At 39.5% G+C, this 15,992-nt stretch overlaps 1 protein-coding gene across 2 annotated transcripts; it reads right to left on the bottom strand.

Moving 5' to 3' along the window:
* Positions 1–2,680: 2,680 nt before the first annotated feature.
* si:dkey-175m17.7 lies at positions 2,681–14,358 on the bottom strand. 2 transcript variants are annotated; one of them, XM_043221932.1, is made up of 5 exons: positions 14,033–14,358; positions 12,276–12,333; positions 8,692–10,865; positions 7,750–8,055; positions 2,681–7,237 (listed from the first exon to the last, which is right to left on the bottom strand). In XM_043221932.1, the coding sequence occupies exons 3-5, from the start codon at positions 10,847–10,849 to the stop codon at positions 6,972–6,974; spliced, it is 2,730 nt and encodes a 909-aa protein (XP_043077867.1). In that variant the 5' UTR covers positions 10,850–10,865; positions 12,276–12,333; positions 14,033–14,358; the 3' UTR covers positions 2,681–6,971. The 2 variants fall into 2 exon arrangements, with proteins under 2 accessions (XP_043077867.1, XP_043077866.1); XM_043221931.1 differs by lacking the exon at positions 12,276–12,333 and having other exon boundaries at positions 14,033–14,357.
* Between the last annotated feature and the right edge of the window lie 1,634 nt (positions 14,359–15,992).

The following is a 15,992-nucleotide window of genomic DNA, read 5'->3' as shown; positions in this document are numbered from 1 at the left end:
ATTTGATACATTCTGTGAATTACAGATGGGTTCAATGAATGGTGAGGAATCTCAAAAAGGCCATGTTGTTTTTATTAGAGGGAAATACTAGGGCTTTTGCCACTAGGAGGAAGTCTCTGAAGAATTCCATCTCTATGGTTTGGCCTCGTGAGACTCGTTATGTGCACCTGACCGGGCAACGTCCACAGCATCCTACCGCCCATGATATTTACATCATGTACCTGAAGACCACAAATTTACTCTGCATATGGAAACGCCTTGCTTACAGCACTGTTTCATTTATTTTCCCTCGGGCAAGCGAGGCACACTAATCTGGGTTGGAGAAAATATTAGCTTATTTTCGCTTCCCCCAACAGGAAAATTATTTCTACAAAAAAAACTGTTTTCAGTTAGACTTCAGGATATCACAGTTTTTCATAATTCTTTTCAAACATAATACCAGTGCCTAAATGTATACATTTATTCAATAATTAAATGCATGTATAATCAGAACAAATTAACCACATTTCTAAAAACATCATCAGCTTCTTAGATGAACTGACATATATAGCATTCTAGATATCTTACAAATAATAATACATCTTACAAATTGTTCTTTAACACTGTAGAAAAATCATTTGCAGTACCTTCAAATTTGATGTTCAGTTGCTCTGATGGTTTTTGCAAAGCCTGACACTTATCTAGAGTTTTCTCCCCATGCAGTCCCCATCCTCTCTTCAGAAGTCCTCGGAGATCCCCAGTGTTTTTTCATGTTGACTGTGGTGTTTTCCAAGAATACGCAAAAATTAAATTGACCTTTTCTTGGGCAAACATTATGTCCTGGTTCTGTCAGTGTTGAAATTAAATCATACAGCAGGATTGCCTCTCAGCCTCTTCACAGGTGCATGTACTAAATAAGAACATTTGCATGCCACAGGTGATTTGAGGAGGCACATAAGCCACACCCACATATATTGCATCTAAAGCCTTTTGCATAAACCTTGTTTTATACCCACAGTTTTTCTTGATATTTGTATAAAGCACAGATTGAGATATTATGTCAGTTTCAACAGTAGCTCAAGTCATGTTAATTAGTTTATCGGTAATGCTTCCCTTACATCTAAAGAGAAAAGTGTTGCTGGGCAACGTTTAATGACTCCAGAGAGATTTAGTGAAATGTCAAAACACAAAGACTGAATGCTTCTATAAAAAGTTCCAAGTTATCTTTATATAACAATTTGTTTCAGTTGTTTTTAGCTTATATTTAGCTTTACTTTTATCTAAAAAGATTGTAAATGATGATGCTAGTAATTGATAGTCGCAATTACAAAGTAATAATCAACAATCCAGATTTTTTTCCCTACAAGCATCAGCCCTACATATAATGTTAGAGAAAGTTACTTTTAAAAGTAATGCATTACAATATTGTGTTACTCCCTAAAACAGTAACTAAATGCATGACTTGGTTCATTTACTTATGCATTAACGCCTTTTTTATACCAAAAGTGAAATTAATAAGCCCCAGGTTGAAGGAGATCTAAAAGAAGCAAAAAACTCAAGTCACAAACAAATGAAGTCATTTTGCTTGAAGGAATACTCCACCCCAAAATGAAAATTCTGTCATTAATATCACTTACCCCCATGTTGTTCCAAACCTGTAAAAGCTTTTCCTCCTCAGAACATAATTGAAAATATTTTGGATGAAAACTGGGAGGCTGTTGCATTAACTGTGAAGTAGAATTCTGAACCTTGATGGTTCAAAGTAAGAAAGATACACGTTACTTGTAATACGTTACATCCGACACTGGATGCTAGTATGTAAATGGCAGCAGAACATAATATCGGGCATATGGACTTGTTGGTTTTTAATGATGCAACTTTTTGCACATTGTTGCATTAAAAACGTATTGGTACACGTTTAAGGCCTATATCCGCACTATTGGAACGCCACACAGCCAATCAATTTCAAAAACAGGAGAAAGCAGTTATCCGTTTCTAATTAGAATAAAGAACTTCCAGTAAATTCAAATGCACTTATCACATAACAGCCATGCCCTCAAGACCAGGCAGCAGAATTGAGTCATCAAGTTTCACCAATATTACGCAGGGATTTCGGGGACATGGATCAGCAGCGTTGCCTTGAGCATTCTTATGCACGTGCACGATTCCACACACACTCTAAAAGCCTTTGCCCCAGTTTCTCTACTCATCCCTCTCAGGCACACTACAGTTTTAGCTTTGTTCTAGCATTCTGACATTAATGCTGAAGTGGCCTGGAAGTAGGAGGTCACAGGAGGAATTCTTCCTCCAGCTTTTCCAACCGACACCGAGGTCCACGACGAGGAAAGCTAATGAAAACCAAGACTGGAGAGAACTGCACCTATGTTTTGCTTTGATAAGATAGGTGTCCTGTAATAGACCATGCTGACTATTGATCCAAGCCCTCAGGGAGCTAAATCACAGCGCAGTCGCACAACACAGCATCTAACGGTTATGTAACCGGTGGGCTGCACTGCTGATTTGTCAATGGTAATCTGACAGCTCATTGACTATATTGTAACAACCAATAATTTCCAAACCAACATTTCTGGTTCTGAATGAACTGGTCCTGGTTTAGGTGGGCTTATGGGAGTGCTAGACCACCAATATGCATTTTGTCTCAGAGGCTATATGTAAAAAAACCCACAAAAAAACACAATTGTCAATTTGTAAAAAATGTTTATTTCAACAAATCATTTTAGCTTTGCGAGAACATCATATTGATGAACAATTCTATTACAAGCCAAATTTTTTAAAGAGGTACGTTATTTAGTCATTACCGGCAAGGATCAGCCTAACACTTTTAATCGTTTTTTTGCTTCACAACAGTATCACAGTCTCTCACAGTAAAGTTTTAAAGAGGAAAAAGGATGAAGCCCCATCGTTTGTCAGTGATAAACCGAAGTACACACAAGTATATGGTCAAACCACACAGGCTGCCGTGTCCGTCTTCTCTCTGAAGCAGCGTGGGCACTGAATTCTCACAGGGGAGAACGGCTGAGTCAGTAGGAAGGGGAGAGAAGACTGGAAGGTCAGTTTGGAGTAACATGCATTCAAAGTACATCAAAGTACAACTCTTGAGGGATTGCTATAAACCTCTATCCAAAGAGTCACTGATAAAATTGCCGTGATTAAACAAAACAAATCAACATATGAAAATATAAACATCTTCAATGAGCAATTTAGCAGGTTGGTGAGTAAGAAAATCAGCAGGTAAAAGTATAAAGTTAAAGTAACAGAGTATGACAACAACATATTGCCTGGGGAACAAGGTAAAACATTGATAACGGAGCGGATCAAACATGTTCTGTCCTATAGGGCACTTCTTTTTTGTCAGTATTAAGATGCCAACCTTCAAAGCCAACTTTCATTTCAGTATTTGGCACAAAAATGAGATCATAACAATAATAATAATAATAATAAAATAATAATAATAATAATAATAATAATAATAGTTAAAAAAAGAACAAGCATTACATACATGAATAAAGTCACAGAAAGAATCAATTCACAAATTTACAAACAAATTCTACACAAAACTTTACATTTAGTTCATTTCTATGTGCAAACCATATACTGTATATAAGATTATTCAACACAGGAAATACTGGTCATATATAGTATCCAGTTTCGGTGCTTTGCACACATTTTATAAACAAATTCAGCTTTCATACAATGAAATACTCGAGATGTAGACAGCCAACAGCAATTCGCCAGGTCTATGATGTCCAGCGCTATTCATTCAGTGTTGCCAGGTGATTCTGGTAGGCTTATGCCATGTTTTATTTTTTCTACAGTGAAAGGTATGACTGAATGCACAAAGAGGTAAATTTCCCCCCGATGTCTGGAAGAGCAAATCCAGGGTAAAGAAGGCATACAGCAGTGGCTCATGGCATTGACAGATGCAAGCTTACAGAGAAGCTTTAGCTGTGCCAATGGACATTTAACAGGCCTGAGGTTGGGATTCTTGATAAAATGGTAGGAAAGTTTCACTCACATTACTCTCGTCTCAACATTTCGAGCACACAGAAATCGCATTGCATCCACACACATGCACTTTTGTGCAGCAAACAGATATATAACAGAGCAAAACAAATCCAAACAAATTACAAAAGTTCCAAGTGCTTCCATTTCTTTCCGCTGATAGGTGCTACATTGACTCGGAAGACGGTTATTGTACCAAAAGGCATCCCCGGCATTTATTTTCTCGTAAAACACACTTTGAACGTTTTCTCATGCAGACTTGGGGGGTGGCAACTGGCAGTTTTAATGAAACGGCGAATGATGGATTAAAAAAAAAACTGAATCAGATCAGAAGAAATAATTCAAGTTTTAAAAATACATATTTTAAATGCTAATCAGCAGCATCCATGTTTATCAAGGTTGTGTGGCATTCGTAAAAAGAACCGAGAATGCCTTTTAAATTTCGATTCAATTCCTGAATTTGAATTGAGATTGAATTGAGGTAGAAAAAAAAAGGAGAATTGTGATTCAAATTTAAATTTAAGTAATTAGCAATGGAGTAATAGTGTACAATGTTGTGTGGGACGTTTCATGGATTCTAGACATGAGGGCATGCTAGGGTGTGTTGAATTTCTTTGAATTCCTCTTCATGTCATTTCAATTCAATATGCTGTGGCATGTGGTCAATTCAAATCAAATTCAAACTCATGAACTAAAGGGACACATATTTTTAGAATTCCAGATTTTGCCCAATCCTGCTTTTCAGACTGAGACTGTCTGATTTCTCGGCACTCTGTCACCTCACTGAGACCTATTTATTAGGTGCTGCTTACCTAATCGTTTCCTCTGGGCATAATCAAGCTACAGAGTCATAAAAAAAAAATCACTGTCAGCAGAGAGAGACAGAAAGAAACAGTCAGCTTGTCACTGTATGACAAACACAAGCAGCAGCTAACCCTAAAATAACACAGCAATGGCACCGAACTGGTCATCCAAAGCAGCCATCTTAGATGTTAAAGTTTGGGGACATTTCTGAGGTCTTGTACCCATAAGAAAACACCTTCACACGTCTTTACTGTAGGGCTTTTTTGAACTGGAACGTATTTGAACTGAAATGCAAAATAGTATACTTTGTCACGCGCTGCTGGGCAGAGCACATTAATGGAGACACAGCAGCGGTGTGTGAAGGCCCAGTGGCTCAGTGAGGCAGATAAGAGCTCAGAGACAGCAGACAAACTCCTCGCTTGTCAAGACTGATGAAAGGCGGCTTCAACGACCAAGGCTGAGATCTTGACAATATGCAGGAAGAAGAATGTTTCACAGTGAACTGAGTGAACCGAGTCTTTTTCACAGAATGTATTCTTATAATAATGCATAGTCTCTTAGAGAACATACAGAAAGAAAAAGGACGGTAGGAAAATGAAGGAAGAATTTAAATGGAGGAAGGGGCTCTGGTTTCCTTTGTGGTATGTAATACAAAACCAGACTGTTTGCCTACAGTCCTGAGAGCACTAAAATCTGATCACGGTCAAATTAGGCAGGCTGTTTAAAAATAGGGCAGGCGTCAAAGTTGATAAGGGTGTTCATTTTTCTCATGCAGTGAACTGAATATGAGAGAAAAGCAAATGACGGAAAAAACTTAATGTTTTAGCTACACCTGCACGGTATCACCTTGGAACTTTCATGCTGATTTTGCATAAACTATAAATATCTACTTGTCACCTTGATGTGCAGTTTTGCATTGCAAATTTAACTTGTACTAAAAGAGTGAGATTCATCTTGATGACTTGGCCCAATCTGCTCCAGTCACAGTAATTTCGCACAGTAATAAACAGTGTACATATTCCTTATTAAAAGTGTAAAATTCAATTCCACAAGATCTTTCTCCTCAATGTCATAACACCATTTGCAGCACAGAAAGAAAACATACAAAAAGCACAAAAATGTACATTTAAGCCATTGCACTGCCTGCTCAAAGTAAAACAAATAGCTGAATAAAAAATAAAATAAAATAAAAAAACTATTGTATAGTCTATAATCTTTTCCTTTTAACACCTTTGTCATTACACAGTGCTTTATACAAATTGCCCTCTGTTCAATATTATATGCAAATATAAAAAAAAGAAATATATGATTTTTGGATTACACTGAAACACTGTGAAAAAGTGAAAAAAAAAACGCAAATCAGTCCAACTTCCACATCAACGCTATTGCACACCTCCCACACAAAGACACTAAGATAAAGAATGCAAGATGTCAAATCAAGTAACAAAAATAGCAGTATCAAAAAAATTTCAAAAGGCAAAATGAATCTTCATGTCAGTGGACAAATTTATAAATAGTTGGCAGCTAACACAAAGTAACCCAAAAAGTGCCTTCAAATGATCTCCCAAATCAAAAATAATCTGTCTAGAAAAGTTCTGTGCACAGTGGAAAAGGAGTTTGAAGTTTGCTACAGCTCTTGGGTCTCGAATGTGATGCATTCGTCACAGTTCTGAGAGTCTCAACACATCGGATCTTTTTCTGCGCTTGACAGCCAGAGTGTTCTTTGATTGCATTTGTTTCCCCCCAAATACTTTCATACAGAGTTTGTATTTAGCCGAGTTTGATAATAGTAATACAGTAACAAGTTAAGTGAATTTAGTTATTATTCTGAATTAAAACTTGGCACATAATTAATAGAGTATCAGGATGGGTAGCACAAATATCCATTTGCCAACTGTCAAATAAGTGCTATTTATATGAAACAGAAAGCGTGGAGATACTTTAATTAAAATAGACCAAGACTATTTCCTCTATTTCTTTCGGACTGCTTTCATCTTCTAGTTATTTCTGTCATCTCTCTTCAAATCCTCAACTGCTTGTTATCATTAAACGGCTTTATTCTTACCCTCGTTTTTTATCCATCCATTTCTTCCCATCAATTTCCGCTTCTGTTTATCTCCTTCTCTCCTCTCGTTTTCTCACAATCTTCTTTCTTTGCCAATCTTTTAAACTTGTGTTTCCAGGCCACTCAGTTTAGGGGTGAGGATGCGAGGAGTTACCCCAGAGTTGAGGTCTCTCTCAAACTCTAGCAGCTGGCCCATGAAGTTGAGGTTGGGGGAGACTATTGGCCGCCGTCCGCGTACATACTTATAGGCATCAGTCATGGTCATGAGGGTGTGCTTCATCAGGTAAGCAATGACTATAGTAGCTGAGCGGGACACACCTGCTTGGCAGTGCACAAGAACGCCCCGTCCACACTGGTGAGCTTCCTCTGAAACAAAAAAAGGTGTGGCACACATCAAAAAATTGTCACATGCCTCTGAAGTGCAATTAAATTAGTAAGTATCAGATACAGCAGGAGATACATCATTTTAAAATAAAAAAAAGAATAGAGATTTTTGGCTTTTAGTGAATGGGACACATTTACTATGGGCTTGCACCAGTTAAAAACTACTGTCAGGAATTTACTAAAGACACACAGCAGGAAATTAGAGCTGAAAAGTCATGGTAACTTGTGCAGCTTAGTAAATATGTCTCAATGTTTATTAGCTGTAAAGGTGAAAAATTTGTTTCCAGAAACATAAACCAATAAACGGTTGTCTGATTATGAGCAGATCATGCTGACATAATTCCACCTGCAACTGACTAGCAAGCTGCAAATCATGGTTTTAACCACTAAAGATTATTGGTATATCACTAAAAGACAAACCCTTTGATATGCCCCAGCCATACTCTCTGCTTCAATACAATACAAGTCTTCACAGGACAGACAATTTCTCTTACCGATAAACTCAAAAACCTCTTCAAAATACTGTCGCAGGTTCTGTTTGCTGTTGTCAGTGGCAGGGAGCCTTTTGTAACGCACCAAGCCTGTGTCCAGGTGGTAGAGGGGAAGATGGGTTGTGACATTGACCACAAAACCAATGTTGAGACGAAGCAGTAGATCCAAATCCTGTGCATCTCTCTCATTGCCGAGGAAAAGGAAAGGGAGGATCGGGCTGATCACAGCATTTTCCACATCTGGGGTCATGACACTCTCCTCAGAGAGTGACGCTGGGAGGGATGAGGAAAGAGGGAGGGAAAGGTGCACTGACAAAAAAAAAAAAAAAAACATTACTTTTGTTTTCTTATATGTTTAAATACTTCACTCTATGGGACTATGTGGGTATAGGACCTTTTTAGTCAATTAAAAATGACATGGGTTAAAATCCTGTCAGAGTGCCTTATGTAAGAAAATCAAATCATGTTTAAATAATTTTAATCCTTCCTTCTTATCTTTCCAGTTTAAAGTGCCATCACTCTCCCTCACAGAATGGCTATTATCCTTTAGTTCTTTGACAAAACTTAACCAGTTTCAATCAGAAATAAAACAGAGGATAAAGCAGTCCGAGTTTTAAGAAATAGAATTAAAGGTATGAAGTGGAAAAACTTGAACTTGAGTTACATTACTAGAGCATCATGGGTAATGTAACTCTGGCAATCTTCTGCAGCTAGGCTAACAAGGATTACGCACCCCACAGATTAACGGAACTATAATTTTAATTTGAATACTATCAGTGCAGAAAGGCATACAGCCTAATGGAAGATGAGAAAATGAATTCAAGGTCAGTACATTGAAGTGGGACTGGCAATGTGGGGAGATTAAGTTAATCTTTTTGAATGGTCAATCAAAAACAAAAAAGATATCACTCAACCTACTGTGTACTTGCACATAAGTATCTTTACCTCGTCCATTTTCCTCATCTTGTTCCCGGTTGAGTGAGTTGAGGACCAAGTGGAGTGACTGTGCGGAGGGTAAGGTATGTCCACCCTCCCTCTCTCGCTGTTTGGGTTTGGGCTTAATAAGCGTGCTAGGAGCAGAGGGTGGGGGTGAGAATGATGGAGGAGAATCTGGAGATGGAGAGCGGAGGGATGGAGATTGTGGAAGCACTTCATCATCAAACCCATTGCCATCCCCCATGCAAGCATCTGCTCCTTTGTTCCAAAGCCGCTTGAGGGAATCTCTACCCTGGTCCCCACTATTCCCTGATCCGATAAAGTCCAAAACTGCCATCTTGCCTTGCTGGAGCCTCCGTCGTCCTGCCTGATCTGTCAACTGGGAACGAGTGAACTCCATAAGGTTTCGACAGTCCAGGATTACAGGATTGCTGCCATTACCACTGTTCTGGTTGTGGCCCATGCAGCTTCTCCCTGAGCCCATTCCAATACCTGCATTATGATGGATAGGTTGGGTTTTAGAGCGGGTCATCTTCTTTGCTAGCTCCTCCGGCCAGATTGTGCGTACACTGTAATCATCATCATCAGGCTGGTATCCTCCCATGGTATGTGCACCAATATTACGCCCCATGTTGGGAGGATTCCCTCGGTGTGGGTTAAAGGTCACTACAATGGGGTCACTACTGCAGTAACTGCATGTGGAGCTGCCAGTTTGGCTTGCTTTGGGATTGCACCCACTGACACAACTCTGGAGTGCTCGAAGAGGAGCAGATGAGGACAGGGGAGTGCAGGGTAAACAACCCCCAACCAGTTTCTTACGGAATGCAGCAGGGCTCTCAAAACCTCCAGCTTCTCCAGAACAGGATGCACAACCCAAAGGTCTGAGCAGCCCTGTTCGACAGTCCGAGACAGTGCTGTTGGAAGAGGAGGTGTTGGTGGTGGAAGCAGTTGACAGACATCCTCCTAAAGTCTTCAATCCCATGGTTCCGCCACCTCCGTTGGCAGCACTTGTTCCTGGGGCGTGGGAAAATGAAGAAGATGGGCTTGTACCACGCCCGTGGCAGCCAGTCGAGTGACCTCTACCTCTTCTACAACGCACCAACCTCCAACAGCCACAAGGGTGGGAAAAGTCAATTGTACATGTGTGGTCAGGACTGGGAAAGCCTCCTTGGGAGGAAGTAGGGGAGAGGGGCAGAGCGTGAAGAATTTGGGGCCGATGATCTCTGGTGCGTGAGGGACGGGGTTGACTAATGTGCTGATAGGAGGCAGGGGCTCGGGAAGGGAGTGAGGGTGGTGCAGCAGGGTAGTGTTGGTTTAGGATGGCAGCATGGGGCAATGGGGCTGTACTATGGTGACGGGATAGGCTGTGGGCGTGGGGCTGTTGGTGGCCGGGTCCCAGTTTGGAGTTTTCTTTGTTTCCTACAGATGATACGTCCCTCTCACTGAGCAATGTGTGGCTGGCAGTTGCAGAGCAAGACTTTGATGACAGGTCTCTCTCTCTTGTTGACTTGGATTTGGACTGCTGTCTCTGTGCTGGTACAAATTCCAAGATCCCTCCAGGAGAGACTGTGAGTTGGTTTGGATGATGGCTACTGTGCTGATTCCGGTTTTGACTCTGATGATGGTTCTGGTGGTGCTTCTCCACTAATTCGGAAGACTTTCCTTTGCATTTCCTTTCACCTTGCCCTGGATCTAAGTGTAGGGACACCCGTTTAGTTCTGTTCCCTTTGATGCTTCCACTTCGGGTAAGACTGCTGCTGCGGCCTTTGTCAATGTAAGATCCTCCTCTTCCACCTTTGTCCAAAGACACTCTAATGTCAATGGTATGTGTGTGCTTGTGAGGTCTGGGACCTAAAGTTACTGTCCCATTGCTGTGACAATGGCTAGCATTGTGGCTGCTGCCCTCAAAGGGAGCACCTCGTTCTCCTTTATCTCTCTGAACATGGGATGATTGCCTGCGCTTGCATTCCAGAGAAAGGTAGTTGGAACCTGGATGGGAACGGGGTGGTGGGGGTTGGGGTTGTGGTAAGCGGGGTGGGGGTTCGTTGTGAGTGGCTGGGCGGTGTGAGGAAGATTGTGAAGTGGTTGGTGGGGAGGCCACGCGCAAGGCCAAACTTTTGGGGCGCTGAATAACCACTATGCGCTCGTCAAGAGGGAGCGGAGGCATCTGGGGCTGAGCAAAGCTGTGTGGTTAGGATGCAAAAAGGAAAAACACAAATTAACATTACAGTGTTCGTTCATTATGGTGCTTGTGTAATTTTTTAAATATGCACATAGAAGACACACAGTATTGCACATACAGTTAATATTAGTCACAGGACAGAATTACGTGAATAATTGTGATGAGTTAAGTACAGAAGACTTTCTTCTGTTAGTCATTCACAACCTTACTAGTTATTAAACACTGTGAAACAATAATGAACAGCACAAGGGTATGTCACACACTTGTCAGTAGGAGAAAACAGAAATATCTTTCTGACCCAGTACCCTTGTTAAATTCCAGGGGTTCACTTTTATCGAAGGCATCAAATAATCATTACAAGCATACAATCAAACTGTGTAAAGAAGTGTATAAATTACGAGACAGCGTTGTAGGGACGTCACATCAGGATGGTACTGACATAATTTGATACTCTGCATGCTGTATTCTTGGTTATCATGGCTGTCCAGCAATATATCAGCCTTGACTTCTTTAAAGTTTATAAAAAGTAATTGCTTTGCTGGAGATTATTAATACACGCAGAGTTTATTTCAAAAACATCTGTTATAGTCAAACATGTAATGAAATGTAAATGGAATAATGCTATCATTCTTCTAATAATAGAGATATAATCTGATCGCTGCACTAATCACCCCTCCACAGAGCAGAGAGGATCGGCTCATTATTCTAAATAATGACAGTTTGAAACTTCTGTAATAGACATTAAGAAATATCAATGAAAAGATGAAGAGAAGGTTAAAGGAATAGATCAGTTTAAAATGAACATCTAGCCATTATTCATCCTCCAAACCCGCACACCTTGCTTTCTTCAGCGGAACATAAAAGGAGAGCATTAATGTTGGTATTTTAAGAGGTATTGATATAAACTGATAATGACTTGGAATATGTACAAGTTATATTGGCCACTTTTATAATGCTTCTTCATCCTTTATGACCCTTAAAAGATTCAGTCCCACTTCAACATCGTTGCATAAAAATATCATGAAAAAACGGCTTCTCTTTGTGCTCAACAGAAGAAAGTAAGTAATTTGGGTTTGAAATGAAGAGAATTAGTAAATAATGACAGAATTTTCATTTATATTCCTTTAAGAATAACGTACAGAATGGTGAAAACAGAAAAAAGAATCAAGAGAAGGAAGAAAAATGTGTGAGTGTATGTATAAAAGAGAATATAAAGCAGCTCAGAGAGAAGAGTTACAGGATGTGACATGGCTGGATCATCCATTGACCTCGTGGAGGAGGGGGACATGCATAACATCATATACCCTAACACAACACCCACACACACACACACACACATACATACACACACAGACCCCAGGACAGAGCCAGCACACCATGCTCTTATTTCCACATGCATACATTCACGCACAGAGCCTGGTGATGGTATCCTCATCCTCTTTGCTTTTTTCAGTCTTGCCTTTTGTAGCCTGTGGTAGTGAAGGGGGTGGGTGGTTACATTGACCCAGATTTGTCATATTGCAAGTCAACATCACTCCAATCACTTTAACTCACACACTAAACACCTTATCAGCAGTATTTCACACAGAAACCACGTGTGTAATGGTTTTTTTTGTTGCAATGAATCACATACAGCAGTGGAACGGCAGCACACACTTGGGCATCAGCATGTGCTTGTGTCAGAGATGTACAGCATCAGCGCTGATGAGCTCAGGTACCGGCTGAGCACAAAAACAACTACAAACAATGATCAGGTTTCATTGATGTTGCCACAAAGAACGGCGTGTGGTTGTATAAATACAGTAAGGTTGCAGCAAAATGGTAACTGAACCACGAAAACAAACATGCACTGTATCTGATGCATCACTGAAAGACAGAAAGAAAAAAAAGCTCAAATGGAAATATATATAGTATCATGAAGAGCTAATATTAATACCAAGGCTAATTAAAGCACAGAGTCTCTAATAATCAAATAGATCATATTCATCAAGTCATATTAAATATCCATCTGCTGGTCATTTATCAGGCACCTACAAAATGTTGGCACAAGAAAGTGTCAATGCAAAAATTATTTTAACTGTCACTTTAATTGATCAACTCGTATGCCTCCTCCACTAAACACTGTAATATAAATTATTCTTCAGAAAACATAATTTTTCGTTATTTGCGCTTAACTTAATTATTTGAGCTAATTCTTCTCCGTTTCGTGACGAACAACGTGATGGTCAGATAAAGCATTTCAAGCTTTATTTACCTCATATATCCACGTAATAAGCATCCAGTCTATCTGTAATTTATTTATAGACAGGCGAAGTAGTTTCCCTGCGTGTTTTACATTCGAGTCAACAGTCTGCGACAGACACATGGGCCTGCTCAACTCTTTGCCTAATGAAATGCATTGTTTTAAACCATTATAAAAATTGGGGTTAACAGATAAGAAGGTGAAATCCGCTGGAATGATTTCGCGCATCGTCACAAGTCATTAAGTTCATTGCCACAGCGATTTCCAGTTTCTGTCACTGGAAAGCGGGATCACAGCACTAATTAGGATCCCTTTGTTTCTGACGTTTCTACAACCGTGCAAGCAAAAACGCGCTTAATGCGACGTCCAAACGCTTACATAGATGATTCACCAAAATAAAAACATACATGCATTTATATTAAAGGACAATATTAGCCAGGCCTGCGGTCACTGAAAGGGAAAACAAGAACGTCCAGCACAGATCCGCAACTATTGACTGTCACTTGTTAGGCCACGCTGCTGCTGTCACGCAAATTCAGATGCGCTTTCACTGTGATCCAGAGTCTCTTCGCCATTTGAGCTCAGTCTCACTACCATTTCAGTGTGAATGCTAAAACAAACGAAGCTTATTATATCTCAAATTCAACTGCATTAAAATTCGATCGTTTTGCGTACATTTATGGTGGGTATCCCAATCTAAAACGCGAACTAAGGTGAATTAAGATTTTTTTTTATTAGCATTATTATTACTTTTTTTTTTTAATACGAATAATAGCTGAAGTAAAACTCGCATTTTCTCACTGGGCGACATTTTGTTGAAACAAAATATTAAGTAGCCATTAAGCAGCCTAGCCTTTATTGCTGGAAACGCACAGATACGTGACTGCATGTTATGAAGGCCTCTAAAATATGAAAAAACGACTTACGTTATAAGCTGTACGTCCGCTGTATCGTCATGTTTCGCGATAAACGAGATCCTTGTGTTTGTCCGCGCGACAATTCCGATTCAGCGCGCGAGACATTTACATAGCTGCGGTTATCTATGGTCTGTCTTAATGTGCGGGTTACACTTTAAAAATCCAGTGATGTCCATCGGTACATGACATTCGGGCAGTTTTTCCTTACACTCTTCAGAGCGTCCTCTGTCCTCACAAGTGTACACAATTAACACAATAACAATGTGTACGCCAGCGCAATGCAATGTGCGCTTCTGTATACTGTGCGTGTGCATGAGACAGCGCGCTATGTGGGGGATGAGGGGCGGGGTTTCGGTGCAGGTGACATCATCCTAGACCAATGGCAAACAAAATGTGACGAAAAGCTGCCTATAAACGTAGCCGATCAAAACATGCAGTATTTTTTATTACTTTTATTTATCTAGTTTTTATCTTAGTATTTTTTTTTTTTTTTGAAAAGTGAAGTTAAGATTATTTGCTTAACATTTACGTGGACTCTTAAAAGGATGACCCGCAACTGAAAAATTGTGGATCTCGGTGTTTTTCTCGGAAGTATTTTTTATCATGTTTTGCGCAAAAATAAAAATAAAGAAAACAAGGTAAACTGAAAATGAGGGCATTATTTTGCTTTACACGTTGTTTAATTTTATTCCACAAAAGGCCTATAGATGGCAGCAGAGTATTCATTCCCTCGTTCACAGCCCAGCGTTTAGAAAGCCAGAGACGAGCAACAAAAAATAAGAAAAATGCATGGTAAAAATATGTTACGTATATGTATAATTTCCAGTTCAGTCAATCTTAAATCTGCAGACAATGCAGGACACAGTCACATTTTCAAAGATTATCTGGCTTGAATTGATATGAGATTTGAAAGTGTGATTTCATTGCCTTCCTCTAGAGTTTCAAGAAACAGTATTTGGCCACATTTACGCTGTGGTGAATTTTTGTTTGCAAAACTCATGTTGTTCCAAACCCGCGTGACTTACTTTTTTCTATGGACCTTCAAAGAAGATATTTTGAAGACTGTTGGAAGTCGGTGTCTGCCGTCAACTGTTTTGTTTCCCACATTCTTATTAAAAAGATAACACCTCAGGAAACCAGTAGCAGGTGAACTTGTTCCAAACTTGTATGAATTTCCTCCGGGACCTTTTAAACGAATTTACCAGCTACTTGTTTCCTGGGGTGTTATCTATATTTAGAAATGAAAGGTCGTTGTTTTTTTATGCCACGCATTTTTCACTTTTTTCCATGATACAGAAATTTCTCTCTATGTGTGAAATTAGAATGATCTGCAATCCGGCAGTAATCTCAAGAGGCGTTCTCTTTTTTATTATTACATAAAGGTAAACTTTACGCTCATTTTACAGCAATGAGATTTTGTACTGACAGGTATACTGCAGTTATAATGTATTCACAGGTTTATTTTGCGTCTGTGGTAAATTCCTTTCCCATCCCATGAAAAATAAATCTGATTTTATGTCAGAATGCGTAATTTTAAACAGACGTTTTAATAAGGAAACATTTTAATGAGGTCAATGTACTAAATGCAAACACATTTACATTTAATCGTGTGGATTTTTAAAGTAAGAATTAATATTTTACAGTTCAAAACCACACACACACACACACACACACACACACACACACACACACACACACACAGGTTCGATTTTTGTTTTGTTTCTGTTGGCTGATGATGCATGAGCGATTGGCACTATTCAATTGAGAATGGGTAACAAATTTCTATCTGGATACTTTAGATCAGTCTAGGGCTCTCGGTCTCACCTGGTTGACCGTTTAAGACAACATCGTTTAAAAAGTTGACCAGTGTATCATCAGACTAAATCGAGCCTATCACACAAATAACCGATTTACTAAGACGTTATTATTAAAATTGCATGTAAAATATACATATAAGGCTTTAATTTTA

This window comes from Puntigrus tetrazona, chromosome 21, assembly GCF_018831695.1.
Source record: "Puntigrus tetrazona isolate hp1 chromosome 21, ASM1883169v1, whole genome shotgun sequence".
NCBI lineage: Eukaryota > Metazoa > Chordata > Actinopteri > Cypriniformes > Cyprinidae > Puntigrus > Puntigrus tetrazona.
Note: the sequence above shows the minus strand (reverse complement) of the source record. Positions and strands in the feature narration are given on the sequence as shown.

Excerpts from the sequence above, each read along its gene's own strand:
- si:dkey-175m17.7 (XM_043221932.1), bottom strand. The coding sequence starts at position 10,849 with ATGCCTCCGCTCCCTCTTGACGAGCGCATAGTGGTTATTCAGCGCCCC. Across the intron at positions 8,056-8,691 it reads AGATGAGGAAAATGGACGAG|TGCACCTTTCCCTCCCTCTT; the intron begins GTAAAGATACTT and ends TTTTTTTGTCAG. Across the intron at positions 7,238-7,749 it reads AGAGGTTTTTGAGTTTATCG|AGGAAGCTCACCAGTGTGGA; the intron begins GTAAGAGAAATT and ends TTTTTGTTTCAG.